We start from the raw sequence: 17,012 nt of genomic DNA on the forward strand, positions 1-17,012 counted from the left end.
CCGCTCCGTCCACTTCTATGGGAGCAGTAGTGTAATGTGTGACCCCGCTCTTTCCATTTCTATGGGAGAAGTGGTGAAAGGTGTGACTCTGTCCACTATATTACTACTCCCATAGAAATGGACAGAGCGGGGTCACACATTACACCATTGCTCCCATAGAAATTGATAGAGCAGGGTCACTCATTACACCACTGCTCCCATAGAAGTAGGCTGAGCACAGTCACCTATTATACCACTGCTCCCTTAGAAATGTGTGACCCCCACTTTTTCCACTTCTGTGGGAACAGTAGTGTTATGTGTGACCCCGCTCTGTTCACTATATTACTACTCCCATAGAAGTGAATGGAGCGGGGTCATACATTACAGCACGTGATAGACTCCACGTATCTAACCCCAGCTTATGATATAGCGAGCAGCACTAACAGAATCAGCCCTGCTGGCCATCCTTATCGGTATCACTTTGCAGTCACCAACAAAATGACTCCTCACTGTGATCCTAAACTTCATCCTTCCTTAACCATTTGCAAACGCCCAGAAGGGGAGGAGAGGAGGAGTGATGTCACAGACATGTGACCAGACCACGCCCACATTTACTGCAGTTGTAATGTGAGCTAGTTGTACACTAGGTTTTCATGGCAAATTTCAGCATCTGCTCCCCCTAGTGTTTAAAAGTGGAAATATCAAACATTTTTTAAATTCATATTTTACTTCCATACAAATTATATATTTTTTTACAAAACTGAAACTTTAATACTTTGCAAAAATTATTTTTAATGGCACCTTCCCTTGAAATCTTGGCCAGTTAACCCACTACATCAGGGGTTTCCAGACGGTAGCCCAGGAGCCAGATATGGCACGTGGGACCGTGATGTCGCTCGTAGATCTCTGCCAGCTTGGTGAATTAGCACCAGGTCTAGCAAAGAGTAGTAGTCCAGATGGTGACTCGGGAGTAGCCTGCATAGAATGCTGGCCTTGGGGGCGAGAATGAAATGATGTGCCTAGCTAGAGGTGGGATGATGCCTCCACATAGAGGAGGTCATTGAAGCTGGATGTGACAGTGTGGTGGGAGTCCTTGATGCACGAATACTGAATGGGGGTAAGGTGGGAACCCCTGGATTAGAGTATACTGCCTTAGGCTGATGGCCATTATACACTGTCATACTGCACTGCTGAAAGTATTTCCGTGTATTATGCCAATGTATAGAAGTTAATGTTCCCAAGTGGGACCTAAATAAAAAGTTCTGAAAAAAATTCTGCTGGCTGAAGCAGTCGGCTCCTTGTCAGCCCAGCTGGGTCTCTATAATGTGAAGACGCCTCTCCCCATGGCCATTTACTACCTATCTGTGTGGGTCTTATTGTTATGTTGGCTTTGTAGCTACACATGATTGTTGCTTGCACCAATTGCTACTTTCTCCGTGCTGACTTCCTCTCAATCTTGCCTCCTTTTTTAGGTTCTTTAACTAACCTAACCTTTGCTGTTGGTATAGCTCTTTATGCCTTGCTGGGCTATTACATCAGGAACTGGAGGATACTTGCATTTGTAGCCAACTCACCAGGAGTTCTGTTCTTCCTACTTTCATTGTAAGTTTTAGTTATTGTACAATACCTTAAATTTCCCATGTTGCATGTGCTGACTGTTAGGACTCATACACAGGCGCAATGGTCAGTGTTGTTCGCTCACAGCTCCTCTGACCAGGATCATTTAAAGGGAACCTATCACCCCGTTTTTTAAAAATTAGATAAAAATAGTGTGAAATAGGGGCAGAGCTGGGCTTTACATTAGTGCCTTTTTGGTGCCTTTACACCCCCCGTTAGGCTGCCGAAATACCTTTGTGAAGTGGCCGTTTTGTCCTGTCACTCAAGTTGGTCTGGTCGGATGGGCGTGGTCACAGCGCTGTTTCTCCCCCAGATCAGGCTCATCATTACGTTGGTGGCGTAGTGGCAGGGGCGTAACTACCGCGGTCGCAGCGGTCGCCATTGCGACCGGGCCCCGCAGGTCAGGGGCCCCGGGCCGGCAGGTCTGAGCAGGGCCGGGCTGGCCATCGGGCACTTCTGGCAAATGCCAGAAGAGCCGATGCCAGTAGTGGGCCGCTGCGCTGTTCCTCCCCCGGAACCCCCCCCCCCCAGTGCCGACGGCGCCGCCGCATTTAACTATACCGGCGTCTATGACACCGGTATAGTTCAATGCAATGATGGGAGGAGAGAGCGTCACCTGACGCTTCCTCTCCCATCATTCCCCGCTCTGCCTCTGACAGTACACTGCGGGTGCGCGATGACGTCATATCATCGCGCACCTGCAGTGTCCTGGGCAGACTGCAGCCGCCGGGAGCAGCGCGGGCAAAAGGAAAGGTGAGGAGAGTTTTTTTTTTTTCTTTTTAACCGGACTGTGGGGCCATTATCGGGGGGGGGGGATGAGATGAGATGTGGGCTGTGCTCTATATATCCCTGTGCGGGCTCTGCTGTATATATCCCTGTGCGGGCTCTGCTGTATATAACACTGTGCGGGCTGTGCTCTATATACCCCTGTGCGGGCTCTGCTGTATATACCCCTGTGCGGGCTCTGCTGTATATATCCCTGTGCGGGCTGTGCTGTATATACCACTGTGCGGGCTGTGCTGTATATATCCCTGTGCGGGCTGTGCTGTATATACCACTGTGCGGGCTGTGCTGTATATACCACTGTGCGGGCTGTGCTGTATATATCCCTGTGCGGGCTGTGCTGTATATACCACTGTGCGGGCTGTGCTGTATATACCACTGTGCGGGCTGTGCTGTATATACCACTGTGCGGGCTGTGCTGTATATACCACTGTGCGGGCTGTGCTGTATATACCACTGTGCAGGCTCTGCTGTATATAACACTGCGGGCTGTGCTCTATATACCACTGTGAGGGCTGTGCTGGATATACCACTGTGCGGGCTGTGCTCTATATACCACTGTGCGGGCTGTGCTGTATATACCACTGTGCGGGCTGTGCGGTATATACCACTGTGCGGGTTCTGCTGTATATACCACTGTGCGGGCTCTGCTCTATATACCCCTGTGCGGGCTCTGCTGTATATAACACTGTGCGGGCTGTGCTCTATATACCACTGTGCGGGCTGTGCTCTATATACCCCTGTGCGGGCTGTGCTCTATATACCCCTGTGCGGGCTGTGCTCTATATACCCCTGTGCTGTATATACCACTGTGCGGGCTCTGCTGTATATACCCCTGTGCGGGCTCTGCTGTATATATCCCTGTGCGGGCTGTGCTGTATATACCCCTGTGCGGGCTCTGCTGTATATAACACTGTGCGGGCTGTGCTGTATATACCACTGTGCGGGCTGTGCTGTATATAACACTGTGCGGGCTGTGCTGTATATAACACTGTGCGGGCTGTGCTGTATATACCACTGTGCGGGCTGTGCTGTATATACCACTGTGCGGGCTGTGCTGTATATACCACTGTGCGGGCTGTGCTGTATATACCACTGTGCGGGCTGTGCTGTATATACCACTGTGCGGGCTCTGCTGTATATAACACTGTGCGGGCTGTGCTCTATATACCACTGTGAGGGCTGTGCTGGATATACCACTGTGAGGGCTGTGCTGGATATACCACTGTGCGGGCTGTGCTCTATATACCACTGTGCGGGCTCTGCTGTATATACCACTGTGCGGGCTGTGCTGGATATACCACTGTGCGGGCTGTGCTGGATATACCACTGTGCGGACTGTACTGGATATACCACTGCGGGCTGTGCTCTATATACCACTGTGCGGGCTCTGCTGTATATACCACTGTGCGGGCTCTGCTGTATATACCATTGTGCGGGCTCTGCTGTATATACCACTGTGCGGGCTGTGCTGTATATACCACTGTGCGGGCTGTGCTGTATATACCACTGTGCGGGCTCTGCTGTATATACCACCGTGCGGGCTCTGCTGTATATAACACTGTGCGGGCTGTGCTCTATATACCACTGTGAGGGCTGTGCTGTATATACCACCGTGCGGGCTCTGCTGTATATAACACTGTGCGGGCTGTGCTCTATATACCACTGTGAGGGCTGTGCTGGATATACCACTGTGCGGGCTGTGCTGGATATACCACTGTGCGGGCTGTGCTGGATATACCACTGTGCGGGCTGTGCTGGCACCCAACACCATGTTGCAGTGCAGGAGATTCCTGCAACAGTCCGAGGCGTATAGAGGGGAAGGTGGGGGGGTAGGGGGGCGGGGCGGGGGTAGGGGGGGGCCCCATTTGGAAGTTCGCACCGGGGCCCATAACTTTGTAGTTACGCCACTGCGTAGTGGTGTGCGCATGTCCAAAGAGAAGATCCACTGCCCAGGAGATTCAAAACAGCGCGGTCTACGCTATTCGCCGTTTACCGGTGGGCGCGGCCATCTTTCCTGTGGCCGCGCGTGCGCAGATGGAGCGCTCTGCTGCCCGGGGCTTCAGGAAAATGGCCGCGGGATTCCGCGCGTGCGCAGATGGAGATCGCGGCGGCCATTTTCCTGAAGCCCCGGGCAGCAGAGCGCTCCATCTGCGCACGAGCGGCCACAGGAAAGATGGCCGCGCCCACTGGTAAACGGCGAATAGCGTAGACCGCGCTGTTTTGAATCTCCTGGGCAGTGGATCTTCTCTTTGGACATGCGCACACCACTACGCCACCAACGTAATGATGAGCCTGATCTGGGGGAGAAACAGCGCTGTGACCACGCCCATCCGACCTGACCAACTTGAGTGACAGGACAAAACGGCCACTTCACAAAAGTATTTCGGCAGCCTAACGGGGGTGTAAAGGCACCAAAAAGGCACTAATGTAAAGCCCAGCTCTGCCCCTATTTCACACTATTTTTATCTAATCTTTAAAAAATGGGGTGATAGGTTCCCTTTAACCTTTTTTAGAGGGATATTCCCACGATATCAATCACAGCTCAGTAGATTACAATCCTGAAATAAGTAAAGTTGTCATATGCAATCAAGTTCCAAAATTGCTCACTGCTCCTGATATTGCCCTCTGGATACACACACGTCACAGGCCTCTATCTACCTGATTGCCTATGTATACATTTACGTCATGTAGTTCTTTGATGCCAGACCGCACATGCTCAGTAGACACCTGCTGGTCTTATTACTTTGCAGTGATAAAAAACATGTGTGAGTGCACTTTCCTCTCTGCACATGGTGGATGTAGACACTGTGCGCCTGTTGCTGCAAAGCAAGATTGGCTCACCTCCTCTCTGACTCCGCTGCTCAGCTGTGTGAGACACAGAACAGAGCAGGAAGGGCCAGGTGCACGGAGCAGGAAGGGCCAGCTGCACGGAGCAGGAAGGGCCAGCTGCACGGGGCAGGAAGGGCCAGCTGCACGGGGCAGGAAGGGCCAGCTGCACGGGGCAGGAAGGGCCAGCTGCACGGGGCAGGAAGGGCCAGCTGCACGGGGCAGGAAGGGCCAGCTGCACGGGGCAGGAAGGGCCCGCTGCACGGGGCAGGAAGGGCACGGGGCAGGAAGGGCCCGCTGCACGGGGCAGGAAGGGCCCGCTGCACGGGGCTGGAAGGGCCCGCTGCACGGGGCTGGAAGGGCCCGCTGCACGGGGCAGGAAGGGCCCGCTGCACGGGGCAGGAAGGGCCCGCTGCACGGGGCAGGAAGGGCCCGCTGCACGGGGCAGGAAGGGCCCGCTGCACGGGGCTGGAAGGGCCCGCTGCACGGGGCTGGAAGGGCCCGCTGCACGGGGCAGGAAGGGCCAGCTGCACAGCTGTTGTTTTTAACGTCTCATTAAGTTGTCCATGCCAATCAGTCCAAGCACAAACCATTAATTCACGGACTGGCCGTGTTTCTCCTGACTTGAGGGTGACAGTTTCAAGTATTTCTATGAGACTGTCACGCTTGTGTTGCGAGACCCGCGTCCAGTCCGTGCATAGCGGCCCAATATAAGACCGTCAGATTATTTCTGTCCATATTTGTTATAGTGGACACGTCATATCTATGAATGGGCTTTTATCTACACTGTTAATAGAAAACCTGTCACTGTTGCCCATAGTAACCAATCAGAGCCCAGCTTTCATTTTTTTAAACAGGCTTGGTAAAATGAAAGCTGCGCAGTAATTGGCTGCTGTAGGTAACAAAGATGTACATCTAGCCAATAATGGACGAAACGGGAAAATATGTGAAACACATACAGAATTGGAGAATTAGAGTTGTGTGGACAGACTAGAATTATGCAGGATATCTAGATATATAATCGTCTAAGGGGCACTTCCGTCTGTCACGGAAATCCCGCGGCCGCGACCAATCAGCGACGGGCACAGTCTGGCCGCGAATTCGCCCCTTCCTACACTCTGTCAGTGCCCCCTCCAGTCAGCACTCACGCAGGGTTAATGGCTGCGTTACACCGCGTTATGCCGCGTTATGCCTATGCAGCATCAATAGTAAAAAGATCTAATGTTAAAAATAATAAAAACATTTTTTTAAAAATCATTATATACTCACCTTCCAGCGCCTTTCCCGCCCCTCGCAATGCTCCGGGCCATGCATTGCCGTCTCGCAAGACCGCTACGTCATCATCTCGCGAGACCGCAATGCATTTTTGGGACCGGAGCATCGCTAAACGCTTCGCCTGGATCTGGGGGCCACCGGAAGGTGAGTATATAACTATTTTTTATTTTCATTATTTTTTAACAGGGATATGGTGCCCGCATTGCTATATACTATGTGGGCTGTGTTATATACTGTGTGGGCTGTGTTATATACTACGTCTCTGTGCTATATACTATGTGGGCTGTGCTATATATCACATCGCTGTGCTATATACTACGTGGGCTGTCTTATACACTGCGTGAGCTGTGTTATGTACTGCGTCTGTGCTATATACTACGTGGGCTGTGCAATATATTACGTGGCTGGGCAATATACTACATGGCTGTGTTATATACTGCGTGAGCTGTGCTATATACTATGTGGCTGTGTTATATACTGCGTGAGCTGTGCTGTATACTACATGGGCTGTGCTACATACTACGTGGCTGTGTTATATACTACGTGGGCTGTTATATATTACTTGGGCTGCGTTATACTGTGTGAGCTGTGCTATATACTACGTGGCTGTGTTATATACTACGTGGGCTGTGCTATATACTGCGTGGGCTGTGCTATATACTATGTGGGCTGTGTTATACACTGCGTGGGTGTTATATACTACGTGGGCTGTGCTATATACTACATGGGCTGTGTTATACACTGCGTGGGTTGTGCTATATACTGCATGGGCTGTGTTATACACTGCGTGGGCTGTGTTATATACTACGTGGGCTGTGCTATATACTACGTAGCTGCAATATACATGGCTGGGCAATATACTACGTGGCTGTGCTATTTACTACGTGGTTGTGTTATATAGTACATGGCCTCTGTTATATACTACGTGGGCTGTGCTCTACACTGCGTGGGCTGTGCTATATACTACGTGGGCTGTTCTATATACTACATGGGCTGTGCTATATACTACGTGGGCTGTGTTATATGCTACGTGGGCTGTGCTATATGCTACGTGGGCTGTGTTATATACTACGTGGCTGCGTTATATACTACGTGGCTGTGTTATATGCTACGTGGCTGTTATATGCTGCTTGGCTGTGGTATATTTCTCTGCTTTATCTGTGCGTCATGAATCGTGGTATGTGTTAAAAAGGGGGGCCCACTGAGACTCTTTCGCCCGGGGCCCTCAAAAACCTGGAGCCGGCCCTGGCTTCACTGATTGGTCATGCCCGGCTGGCTGCGAACAATCAGCGTCAGGCGCAGTCCGGCCGCGAATTGGCGCGGAATTTGAACTACACTTCGCTAATTGGTCGCGCCCGGCCGGCCGAATCCTGTGTATAAATTGCATTATTCTGAAAAGTTAATAAATAAACGACATGCATATTCTAGAATACCCGATGCGTTAGAATCGGGCCACCATCTAGTATTGATATGTTAGAAACCTATGCGCAGCACCATGTCCTGTCAGCTGTGCCCGGGGAGAAGAGGATTGGTAAGGCGAGTATACTGTGCTCCCTTTTTATTTTACAGCATGTTCTAGGGTTCATTTTTAAAGGGATTGTCTCTTCCTAGAAATAGAAATTTCTTTCAGGTGGGTTCCTGTTTTCAAAAAAACAATGTACCCAGGTGCAGTTTGTTGTAAAAAGCAAACTGAGCCTTATTCACCCTCATTGGGTCCGGTGCTGAATCTCTGTAGCTGCATCCGCTGGCTGTTGTAACGTCAACTTGCAAACAATATTGACAGCGCTGCCGCCAATCCAGTCAGTGAGCTCAGCCTCTGAGGGGCTCGTGCTTTGTGCTCAGGCAGAACCTCTGAGCTCATTTATTGGCTGCAGCAATGGCAGCGCTGCTGGCGATAACAGACGCCAGGAGCACTTGCACCGGGGTAGGGTGAGTTTTTCACACAAACTGCACCTGGACATAGGGGTTTTCCAAAACCATAAAGAAAAACCTTTAATGGCATTCAGTCCAAATCAATGACTTGGCCACAAAATGATCCTGGGGGCATGTACATCTCACCTAGTGATCAACTAAAGGGTAATGGTTTCACAAATTGTGAATGTGCAGAATATTGTGTATATTAGTACAATGTTTGTGTTATTTTTTTTTTATGTAACATGGACCTTTTTTATTATTTTATATATGACATAGTAAATGATCACAAAACAAATTTATGATATGATATTCACTATTTAAATAATGCATAAATACCAAAAATACTGCAAAATACTATAAAAGTCTCATAATATCTGCATAGTATAACTATAGTAGTAATAGAGCTATTCTATCATAGGAGGTCACACAGTCTAAGGTAAAAGGGATAAGAGGGGGTCATACATCTTGTTCGGTCTATACAGAAATAACAGATAAAATCCCCACTACTCTCCATAATCTGCTGAAGTCGGTGGCGACAGTTCATGACTTAGGGTACCGTCACACAGTGGCATTTTCATCGCTACGACGGCACGATTCGTGACGTTCTAGCGATATAGTTACGATCTCGCAGTGTCTGACACGCAGCAGCGATCAGGGACCCTGCTGAGAATCGTACGTTGTAGCAGATCGTTTGAAACTTTCTTTCGTCGCTGGATCTCCCGCTGTCATCGCTGGATCGTTGTGTGTGACAGCGATCCAGCGATGCGTTCGCTTGTAACCAGGGTAAACATCGGGTTACTAAGCGCAGGGCCGTGCTTAGTAACCCGATGTTTACCGTGGTTACCAGCGTAAAAGTAAAAAAAAAAAAAACGTACATACTCACCATCTGATGTCCGTCAGGTCCCTTGCCGTCTGCTTCCCGCTCTGACTGAGTGCCGGCCGGAAAGTGAGAGCAGATCACAGCGGTGACGTCACCGCTGCGCTCTGCTCTCACTGTACGGCGGCACTCAGTCAGAGCGGGAAGCAGACGGCAAGGGACCTGACGGACATCAGATGGTGAGTATGTACGGTTTTTTTTTTTTTACTTTTACGCTGGTAACCACGGTAAACATCGGGTTACTAAGCGCGGCCCTGCGCTTAGTAACCCGCTGTTTACCCTGGTTACCAGCGAACCTCGGCATCGTTGGTCGCTGGAGAGCGGTCTATGTGACAGCTCCCCAGCGACCACACAACCACTTACCAACGATCACGGCCAGGTCGTATCGCTGGTCGTGATCGTTGGTAAATCGTTATGTGAGACGGTACCCTTATTTCTGCATGGTATTGAACAGGTGGTGTTCTGTGACCCCTGGGTGGCCATGCCGTACAGCGATACGTGGGCCGTGGCGTGTGTCAGTGCACCAGGACTAAGCGGCTCCGGCTGAATTGGACATTGATGCTGGGACGTTACAGAGTTCACTTCTCATTCACATTGCTCTGCCTTCACAGAGCTCATTTCAATATCAACCATCCAAAAAAGAGCGAACTCGAGAAGCACTCTTGTAGAAAATGAAACATTTGTATCTATAATCGTTCATTGAAAACATTATTATCTGCCAAATGGCTAAATGTGCCCACAGCTGTTTTGTGCCGTCTCCGCGCTTAATTGGGGCAATTGGACTGCAGCTTTGTTGTGCTGTGTCTTTTAAGTGGAAGAAAATGTGCAAAATGTGTGTAGAAGTATGTGTATGTTCAGACAGCACCGCAAATACAGGCACTGCGTTTATTCATGGGGCGCACGTGCGATATTTCATTTGTAAATCTAATCCAAAACATTTGCCTCTTTTCAGTGCTGCAAATTTATACACAACCATGTGTTGCTCAACTGTGGTTGTGTTTTTTTTTTTTTTTTTTTTTGACCATTTGCATCCTAAAAGAGCAAAGATGGAGTCCCTGTAGTTCAGACGTGTATGCTTATACCTAGAACTGCTAGGATAACACCCCTCCAGCCCAATTTATGCAAAACTTTGTATTTCAATAGTACCTTATATACTTCAAGCATGCACAGCAAGACATCATTTATCTTGTACGTTACATGAATTTTCCTCTACTACACATTTTTGGGTTTATTATATGTCTTGCCTATATGTTGTCTTTTGATTCCCTGGATGAAATCTAATTTGTGACCATGTGAAAATACATTTTTATTAATGCTTTGTACAAAAAGAAAAAAAAAAAGCATGAACCGCACCTCCAAAAATCATACGTTGATCTAAAGCCGCTAGGCAAAAGTTTTCATACTGAACATAAGGTTTTCAGGTTAACATTCTGATCAGATTGTATGAAGCCCACTGCCACGTCACGGCAAACCTCGTAGTGGGTCCTACCGCCCTAACGGAGAGGAGCCATGCGCCGACCACCGCCACAGCGGCAATGCACCAGCAGGGCAGACGGCCTGTTGCCCCACAGCACCCATGCTGTAAGACTGAGGCCCCATGACTCCAGACCGCGCCGCCCGACCGGCACAAAGCCACAGCAACAATGGCCGCCACACAGCACCAGCACCAAAATTAAAGGCTGTCCGCACGACTCCGCTCCGTTAGGGTGGTAGGACCCACTACGAGGTTTGCTGTGACGTGGCAGTGGGCTTCATACAGTCTGATCAAAATGTTAAACTGAAAACCTCATATTCAGTTATATAAATTTTTGCCTAGCATCTTTAGATCAACTTATTATTTTTGGAGGTGCGGTTCATGCCTTTTTTTTCCTTTTTGTGCCAAACATTTTTATTAATGTTAGGCTACTGGGGGCATACCACAGAGGACTAGTGATGAGCGAGTATACTCGGTACTCAAGATTTCTCAAGCACGCTCGGGTGTCCTCCGGGTATTTTTTAGTGCTCACAGATTTAGTTTTCTTTGCAGCAGCTGAATGATTTACATCTGTTAGGCTATGTGCACACTTTGCGGATTCCACTGCGGATTTTTCCGCAGCGGAATTCCAAAATCCGCAGTGAAAACCCGTCGCAGTTTCTACTGCGGATTTATCGCGGTTTTTACTGCGGATTCTTCTGCGGTTTTTCATATGCATTTTCCTATTGGAGCAGGTGAAAATCCGCAGAAAAGAAGTGACATGCTGCGGAATGTAATCCGCTGCGTTTCCGCGCGTTTTTTCCGCAGCATGTGCACAGCGTTTTTTGTTTCCCATAGGTTTACATTGTACTGTAAACTCATGGGAAACTGCTGCGGATCCGCAGCAAAATCCGCAAAGTGTGCACATAGCCTTAGCCAGCTTCATTACACATGGGGATTCCCTAGCAACCAGGCAACCCCCACATGTACTTATGCTGGCTAACAGATTAAAATCATTCAGCTGCGGCACAGAAAACTAAATCTCCGAGTATTTACAAATACTCGGAGGACACCCGAGCGTGCTCGGGAAATCTTGAGTACCGAGTATACTCGCTCATCACTACAGAGGACATATTGGGCCCAATTCAGTAACACTGAAGTCAGATGTGCTTAATTCAGTATGAGGTGCATGCTTTTTAATGAATTGAGTGCATCTTACAACTGCTGTACCCCTCCGCCAGAAATGTTACTCCAGTCTAGGACTGGAGTACATTTCTGGTGTAATTTATGCCACTACGGTAGCGTAAATTTGGATCCATTTGCCGAGCGGCCCTCGCCACATACCGTTTCACCCATGCTCTGCCAGCTTTGGTGATGTTGGCCAGCAACTGCAACATTTAAAGTTGTTTTATGCCAGAAAACTGATGAATCAGGCCCATGGTCTCAACATTTATCATATTTATGTAGCAATCCATGTAATAGAGGGTAGGGCCGACTCTAGATGTGGCTCTTGTTGAGTCAGGGCCTTCCTTGCAGTGTGACCCTTGAAAGGGTATTCTTACCTTATAAAATAATGTCAGGACATGCTATCATTTTAATATAAGTAGAAATCCAATTTTGCGGCCGACCACAGATCCCGAGAATTATGGGGCTGCAGCACTGGTGTAGTAGTGTCACTTTTTTGAAGAAAGTGTCTTTTAGAAACTGGCAGCAGATTTGGGAGTTGGTTTTCAGTCCATCTTCAGCCTGAAAAGATCCAATTATTTCATCTTTAATAGTATCAGAACATGGCGGTACTCCAAATCCACCTTTCTGGAATCTGAGTTGAAGTGGAGATCTGTGTCTGACTGATCCACCAAGAGTCACTCTCATCTTATCAGTCCGTAAAACCTTTAAAAAAACCTGTCTTCAGATATTTCTTGGCCCATTTCTGATGTTTGTTCCTCTGTGCCTTACTCGGTGGTGGTCGGGTTTCAGTCTTCCTTACCTTGGCTATGTCTCAGAGCACTGAACACCTTGTACTTTCTTGGCTCCAGGGAGGTTGCAGTTCTGGAATATGGCAGCACTGGTGGATAATGTCTTCCTGGTCACTTCATGTTTGGTTCTTCTCAAATCTTTGGTACTTAATGTGCATCTTCTTTTCTCAAGATGCTTTTTGTGACCCTGACTATTTATGACACAACTTTTGATGGTTCTGTGATCACTCCCCAATATCTTAGCATTTTCAAGAGTCCTGCATCCCTCTGTAAGACTCGTAACAATTTTTTACTTTTCAGAGTCGGTTAAATATTTTTTTGGGGCCATTTTGCCTGAGGATAATTCTGCGCACTGTGATAGTGTTGTATCCATAGGCCGTACTCTCCCTCATTGTACAAATACACATCACCTGATCTGCTTCATACAATAAGCATTCAACTTTAGACGTCATGGAGTTGGAAAATCTGCATAAAAATGATAATTTTACTCAAAATACTCATCTACTAAGTGTTCCCACAGTATATGTACTAAATTGACTCTTCAGAGCGGGAGAGGACTAGAACTCTAGTGCCACCTTTTGGAAGGAGCAAATCCAAAAGTCAGTATTTAACCTTTAAAACGAACCTGTCAGCATGACTGTAAAAACTGATCATATTTATCTTCTTGAAGAAATTTGCTTTGTTGCTCTTCTTAGATCGCCATTTGAAGTTTTCTGATGGTGATGAGATTTCAGTGTTCCTGGGCCGGGCTGTAAACAGGGTCTTCTCCTCCCTGTCTGGGATTCCCCGGCTCCTCCACCTGCCTCCGGACATTGAATGGCAGATCACTACTGAGATGTCAGACAGATGAGGCAGGCCATTTACCGAACGAAGGCAGCAAAGGGAGTGGATATCTGAGGGGGAGGAGAAGACTCCGGGCAAAGTCCAGCCCCTGCGCACTGAAATGTAAACTGCAAAAAACGTCAAATGATGTTTTAAGAAGAACAATGGATCTATTTTTTTCTCCAAAGGTATCCATGTAATTATTATTAGTGTCATTACAGCCATGTCTTTACTTTACGTTACAAAATTGTGCTCACAAGTTCTCTTTAACGAGCCTTGCCATGTGACTTTGGATAAAAAACAAAACCAGACACTCTATTTGCAGATACGTTTACCCATCATCATTGCAAAGCAAGCGATCTGATTTGTCTAGGTGAGGGGCCTCGGATAGGGGTTTCTTCTATCCAGCATAAGCAGACCTATAGGCCATGCATTGTTCCTTTGGGAATTTATATATACAAATAACGTCTTCAGAGAGGAAAGTACATGGCCTGTAAAAGTCTCCTAACGCTGACTCTGACCTCTCAACAAAGAGACATGTTCCTCCTTAGACCACATGTATGTAGTAATAACATTTCAGAAACATGTATTTCATTATTTCGTGTTAGCAAAATGTTTTTAAGGTCATCTGTAGGTTTAGGATAAACCTTTCCTTCATGGAAAAAATGTATGCTCTTTTGCATCGCGTGTTAAATGACAAAAAATTGGTTAGATGTTCTCCTTTATAGTTAGAAATAGTAGAATAAAATAGTATTGTAGTATAGATTTCTCTTTTCTAACTTCTCCTTTTATTTATTGTCTTTAAACACTCAGACATGCAGACACAGATTGTTTGCTGTGGTAAGAGCTATTTGGCTACTCTTCAATCGATAGCATGAAAATCATCAGCAATGTTTCATTTACATGCCATGATTCAATGATTACAGCCATCTGCAAAGAAACCCTTTCCAACATGGCTGCTTTTCCTATCAGTGCTATGATTTTGATTGTTCGAATAAATGGATAGTTTAGTTTCCTTCCACGTAAAGAATATGACTCAGAATAGTCATTTTGGCAATTTTTTTGTATATTCTGTATGTATGAACAGTTGAACCCTGCTGCTCAATACAGTTTGCCTTTTAAGGGGAATCTGTCAGTTCCAATAATGCTTTTAATCTGCAGGTTAAAAATGAAGGTGCCCGGCTGCTATACTGAAAGTTTGGTGTCCTGGAGAAATTGAACTTTATTTCTCCCTGGAGCCACTGGCTTTCAGTCATAAAGGCCTGCCCAGACCAACTACAGTCACTGCACTGAGAACAGTGGCGGTAAGACTGACAGCTGACTCTGTAGTAATACACTGCTGAGCCTGCTGTCAGTCAGTGCCGGTGTGTGCTTATAGCTGCCGCTCCGTGTTGTCTGCAAGCCTGCCTGATTGAAAGTCAGCGGCGACTGGGAGAAATAAAGTTAATTTTCTCCCGGGGGCTGGACAGCTACAGTAATGGTCAAAAGTGTTGCCACCCTTGAAATTGTTCCAGAAAATGAAGTATTTTTCCAAGAAAATTATAGGAATTGCTTGTTTTATTATGCACATAATTATTTCCTTTGTGTGTATTGGAACAACACAAAAATACAGAGGGGAAAAAAGGCAAATTAGACATTAATTTCTCACAAGCTCAAAAATGTGTCGGACAAAATTGTTGGCACCCTCAACTTAATGTTTGGTTGTACAACCTTTGGAATAAATAACTGCAATCAGTCGCTTCCTTTAACCATCAACCAGCTTTTTGCACCTCACAACTGGAATTTTGGACCACTCTTCTTTGGCAAACTGCTCCAGGTCTCTCATATTTGAAGGCGCCTTCTCCCATCAGCAATTTTAAGATCTCTCCACAGGCGGTCAATGGCATTTAGATCCTGACTCATCATGGCTGTGTGAATATGCAGCAGTCTTTCTACTCTCTGAAAAGCCACTTTCCCAATACCTCCTGATGAACCATAAAAGAGGATGGGGAGACTTGTTGAGGTCACGTTGAACTGTTAGCTGTGCGGGTTTTTTTTTTTTACCCTTGGTGACAAGCAGCGATTTCAGGCATTTCCTATGTTTTTATGTAGTGACATGATGCAGTTGTTAATTGTAAAATGAAATCTATTGTATTCCATCTAAATCATGTTAGCACTACTAGCACTTTATTTAATGTACACCAGTATGTTATATCTGTACAAGGATTTATTGGGATCCCTCTTTACTGAATGTATTGAGATAGATCACTGTGCTATTGTGTGTGTGTGTGTGTGTGTGTCTGTGTCGGTCTATATATAATATATATATTTGTTGGAGTATCTCCTCCTTTTGTGAGGGGGGTATCTAGTACTCAGAGCCACACAGGACGAATTAGGATGAGACAGTGGTGAACGGGAGTGCCATAAACTTGCATGCATCAACCTCTCCGCGGCAAGGCAGGGGTGTCATTAGGGAATAATAACAGGGTTAGGCCCTTTTTTCTTACTCTCCCATCTTGTTTTGTATAAACAACTCAAACTCTATAAATTAAATCCCTAGATACTCATGTGGCATCTTGCTTTTGTGTCTACATGAATACTTTACCTTTTGAGTAGATGGTATTACTCTATTATCACTGTTTGTTTGTTTGTGACTGGAAACTCTGTTTTGTTAACTTTTTTAAATAAGGTACTAAAATTTTTTTAACTTTTTATCTGGATGAGATAATCATATTATGAGACACTTTAAATACTATCCACTTTACTTGTACTTTGTTATGCTATTCACTTCAGAACTCTCCAGCGCTTTGTTTCCATCCGTTTCTGGGTGTTTCCTGAAGTATGTTTGGCGTCATTGTCCTGCTGGAAGATCCATGACCTATGATGCAAACCCAGCTTTTTGACACTGGGCACTGCATTGCGACCCAATCTTCAGATTTCATGATCCCTTGCAGATAGTCAAGGCACCAGTGCCAAAGACAGCAAAACAACCCCAAAACCTCTTTGATCCTCCTCCATATATGACTGTAGGTACGGTTTTCTTTTCTTTGTAGGCCTCATTCCCTTATAGCTCTATCTTTTCTCATGTGCCTATAAGATGCTTTCCAGAAGGATTTTGGTTTACTCATGTACAATTTTGCAAACTGCCCTCTAGCTTTTTTATGTCTGTGTCAGCAGTGGGACCTCCCGGGTCTCCTGCCATAGTGTTTTCATTTCATTCAAATGTTGACGAATAGTTTGCACTGACCCTGATGCACCATAAGCCTGCAGGACAGCTTCAATTTCTTTGGAACTTGGTTGAGGATGCCTAGTCATTATCCATACTATCCTGCGTTGCAATCTTTCATCAATTTTCCACGTCCAGGGAGATTATCTACAGTGTCATGGGTTGGAAACGTCTTGATTAGTTTGTGCACCGTGCACAAAGGAACATCAAGATCTTTGGAGTTGGACTTTATTTAACCTTGAGTTTGTTGATATTTTTCAACAATCTTGGTTCTTAAGTCCT

At 46.6% G+C, this 17,012-nt stretch overlaps 1 protein-coding gene across 3 annotated transcripts in view; it reads left to right on the forward strand.

The window, feature by feature from the left end:
• The window catches only part of LOC143769920 (solute carrier family 22 member 15-like), a 278,504-nt gene that overhangs the window by 48,675 nt on the left and 212,817 nt on the right, over nucleotides 1-17,012 (forward strand). For all 3 annotated transcript variants that reach the window (XM_077258975.1, XM_077258977.1, XM_077258976.1), the window contains exon 5: nucleotides 1,452-1,581. In XM_077258975.1, coding sequence (XP_077115090.1) covers nucleotides 1,452-1,581 — 130 coding nt within the window. The remainder of the gene's footprint in view (nucleotides 1-1,451; nucleotides 1,582-17,012) is intronic.

Source organism: Ranitomeya variabilis, chromosome 4, assembly GCF_051348905.1.
Source record: "Ranitomeya variabilis isolate aRanVar5 chromosome 4, aRanVar5.hap1, whole genome shotgun sequence".
NCBI classification, from domain to species: domain Eukaryota; kingdom Metazoa; phylum Chordata; class Amphibia; order Anura; family Dendrobatidae; genus Ranitomeya; species Ranitomeya variabilis.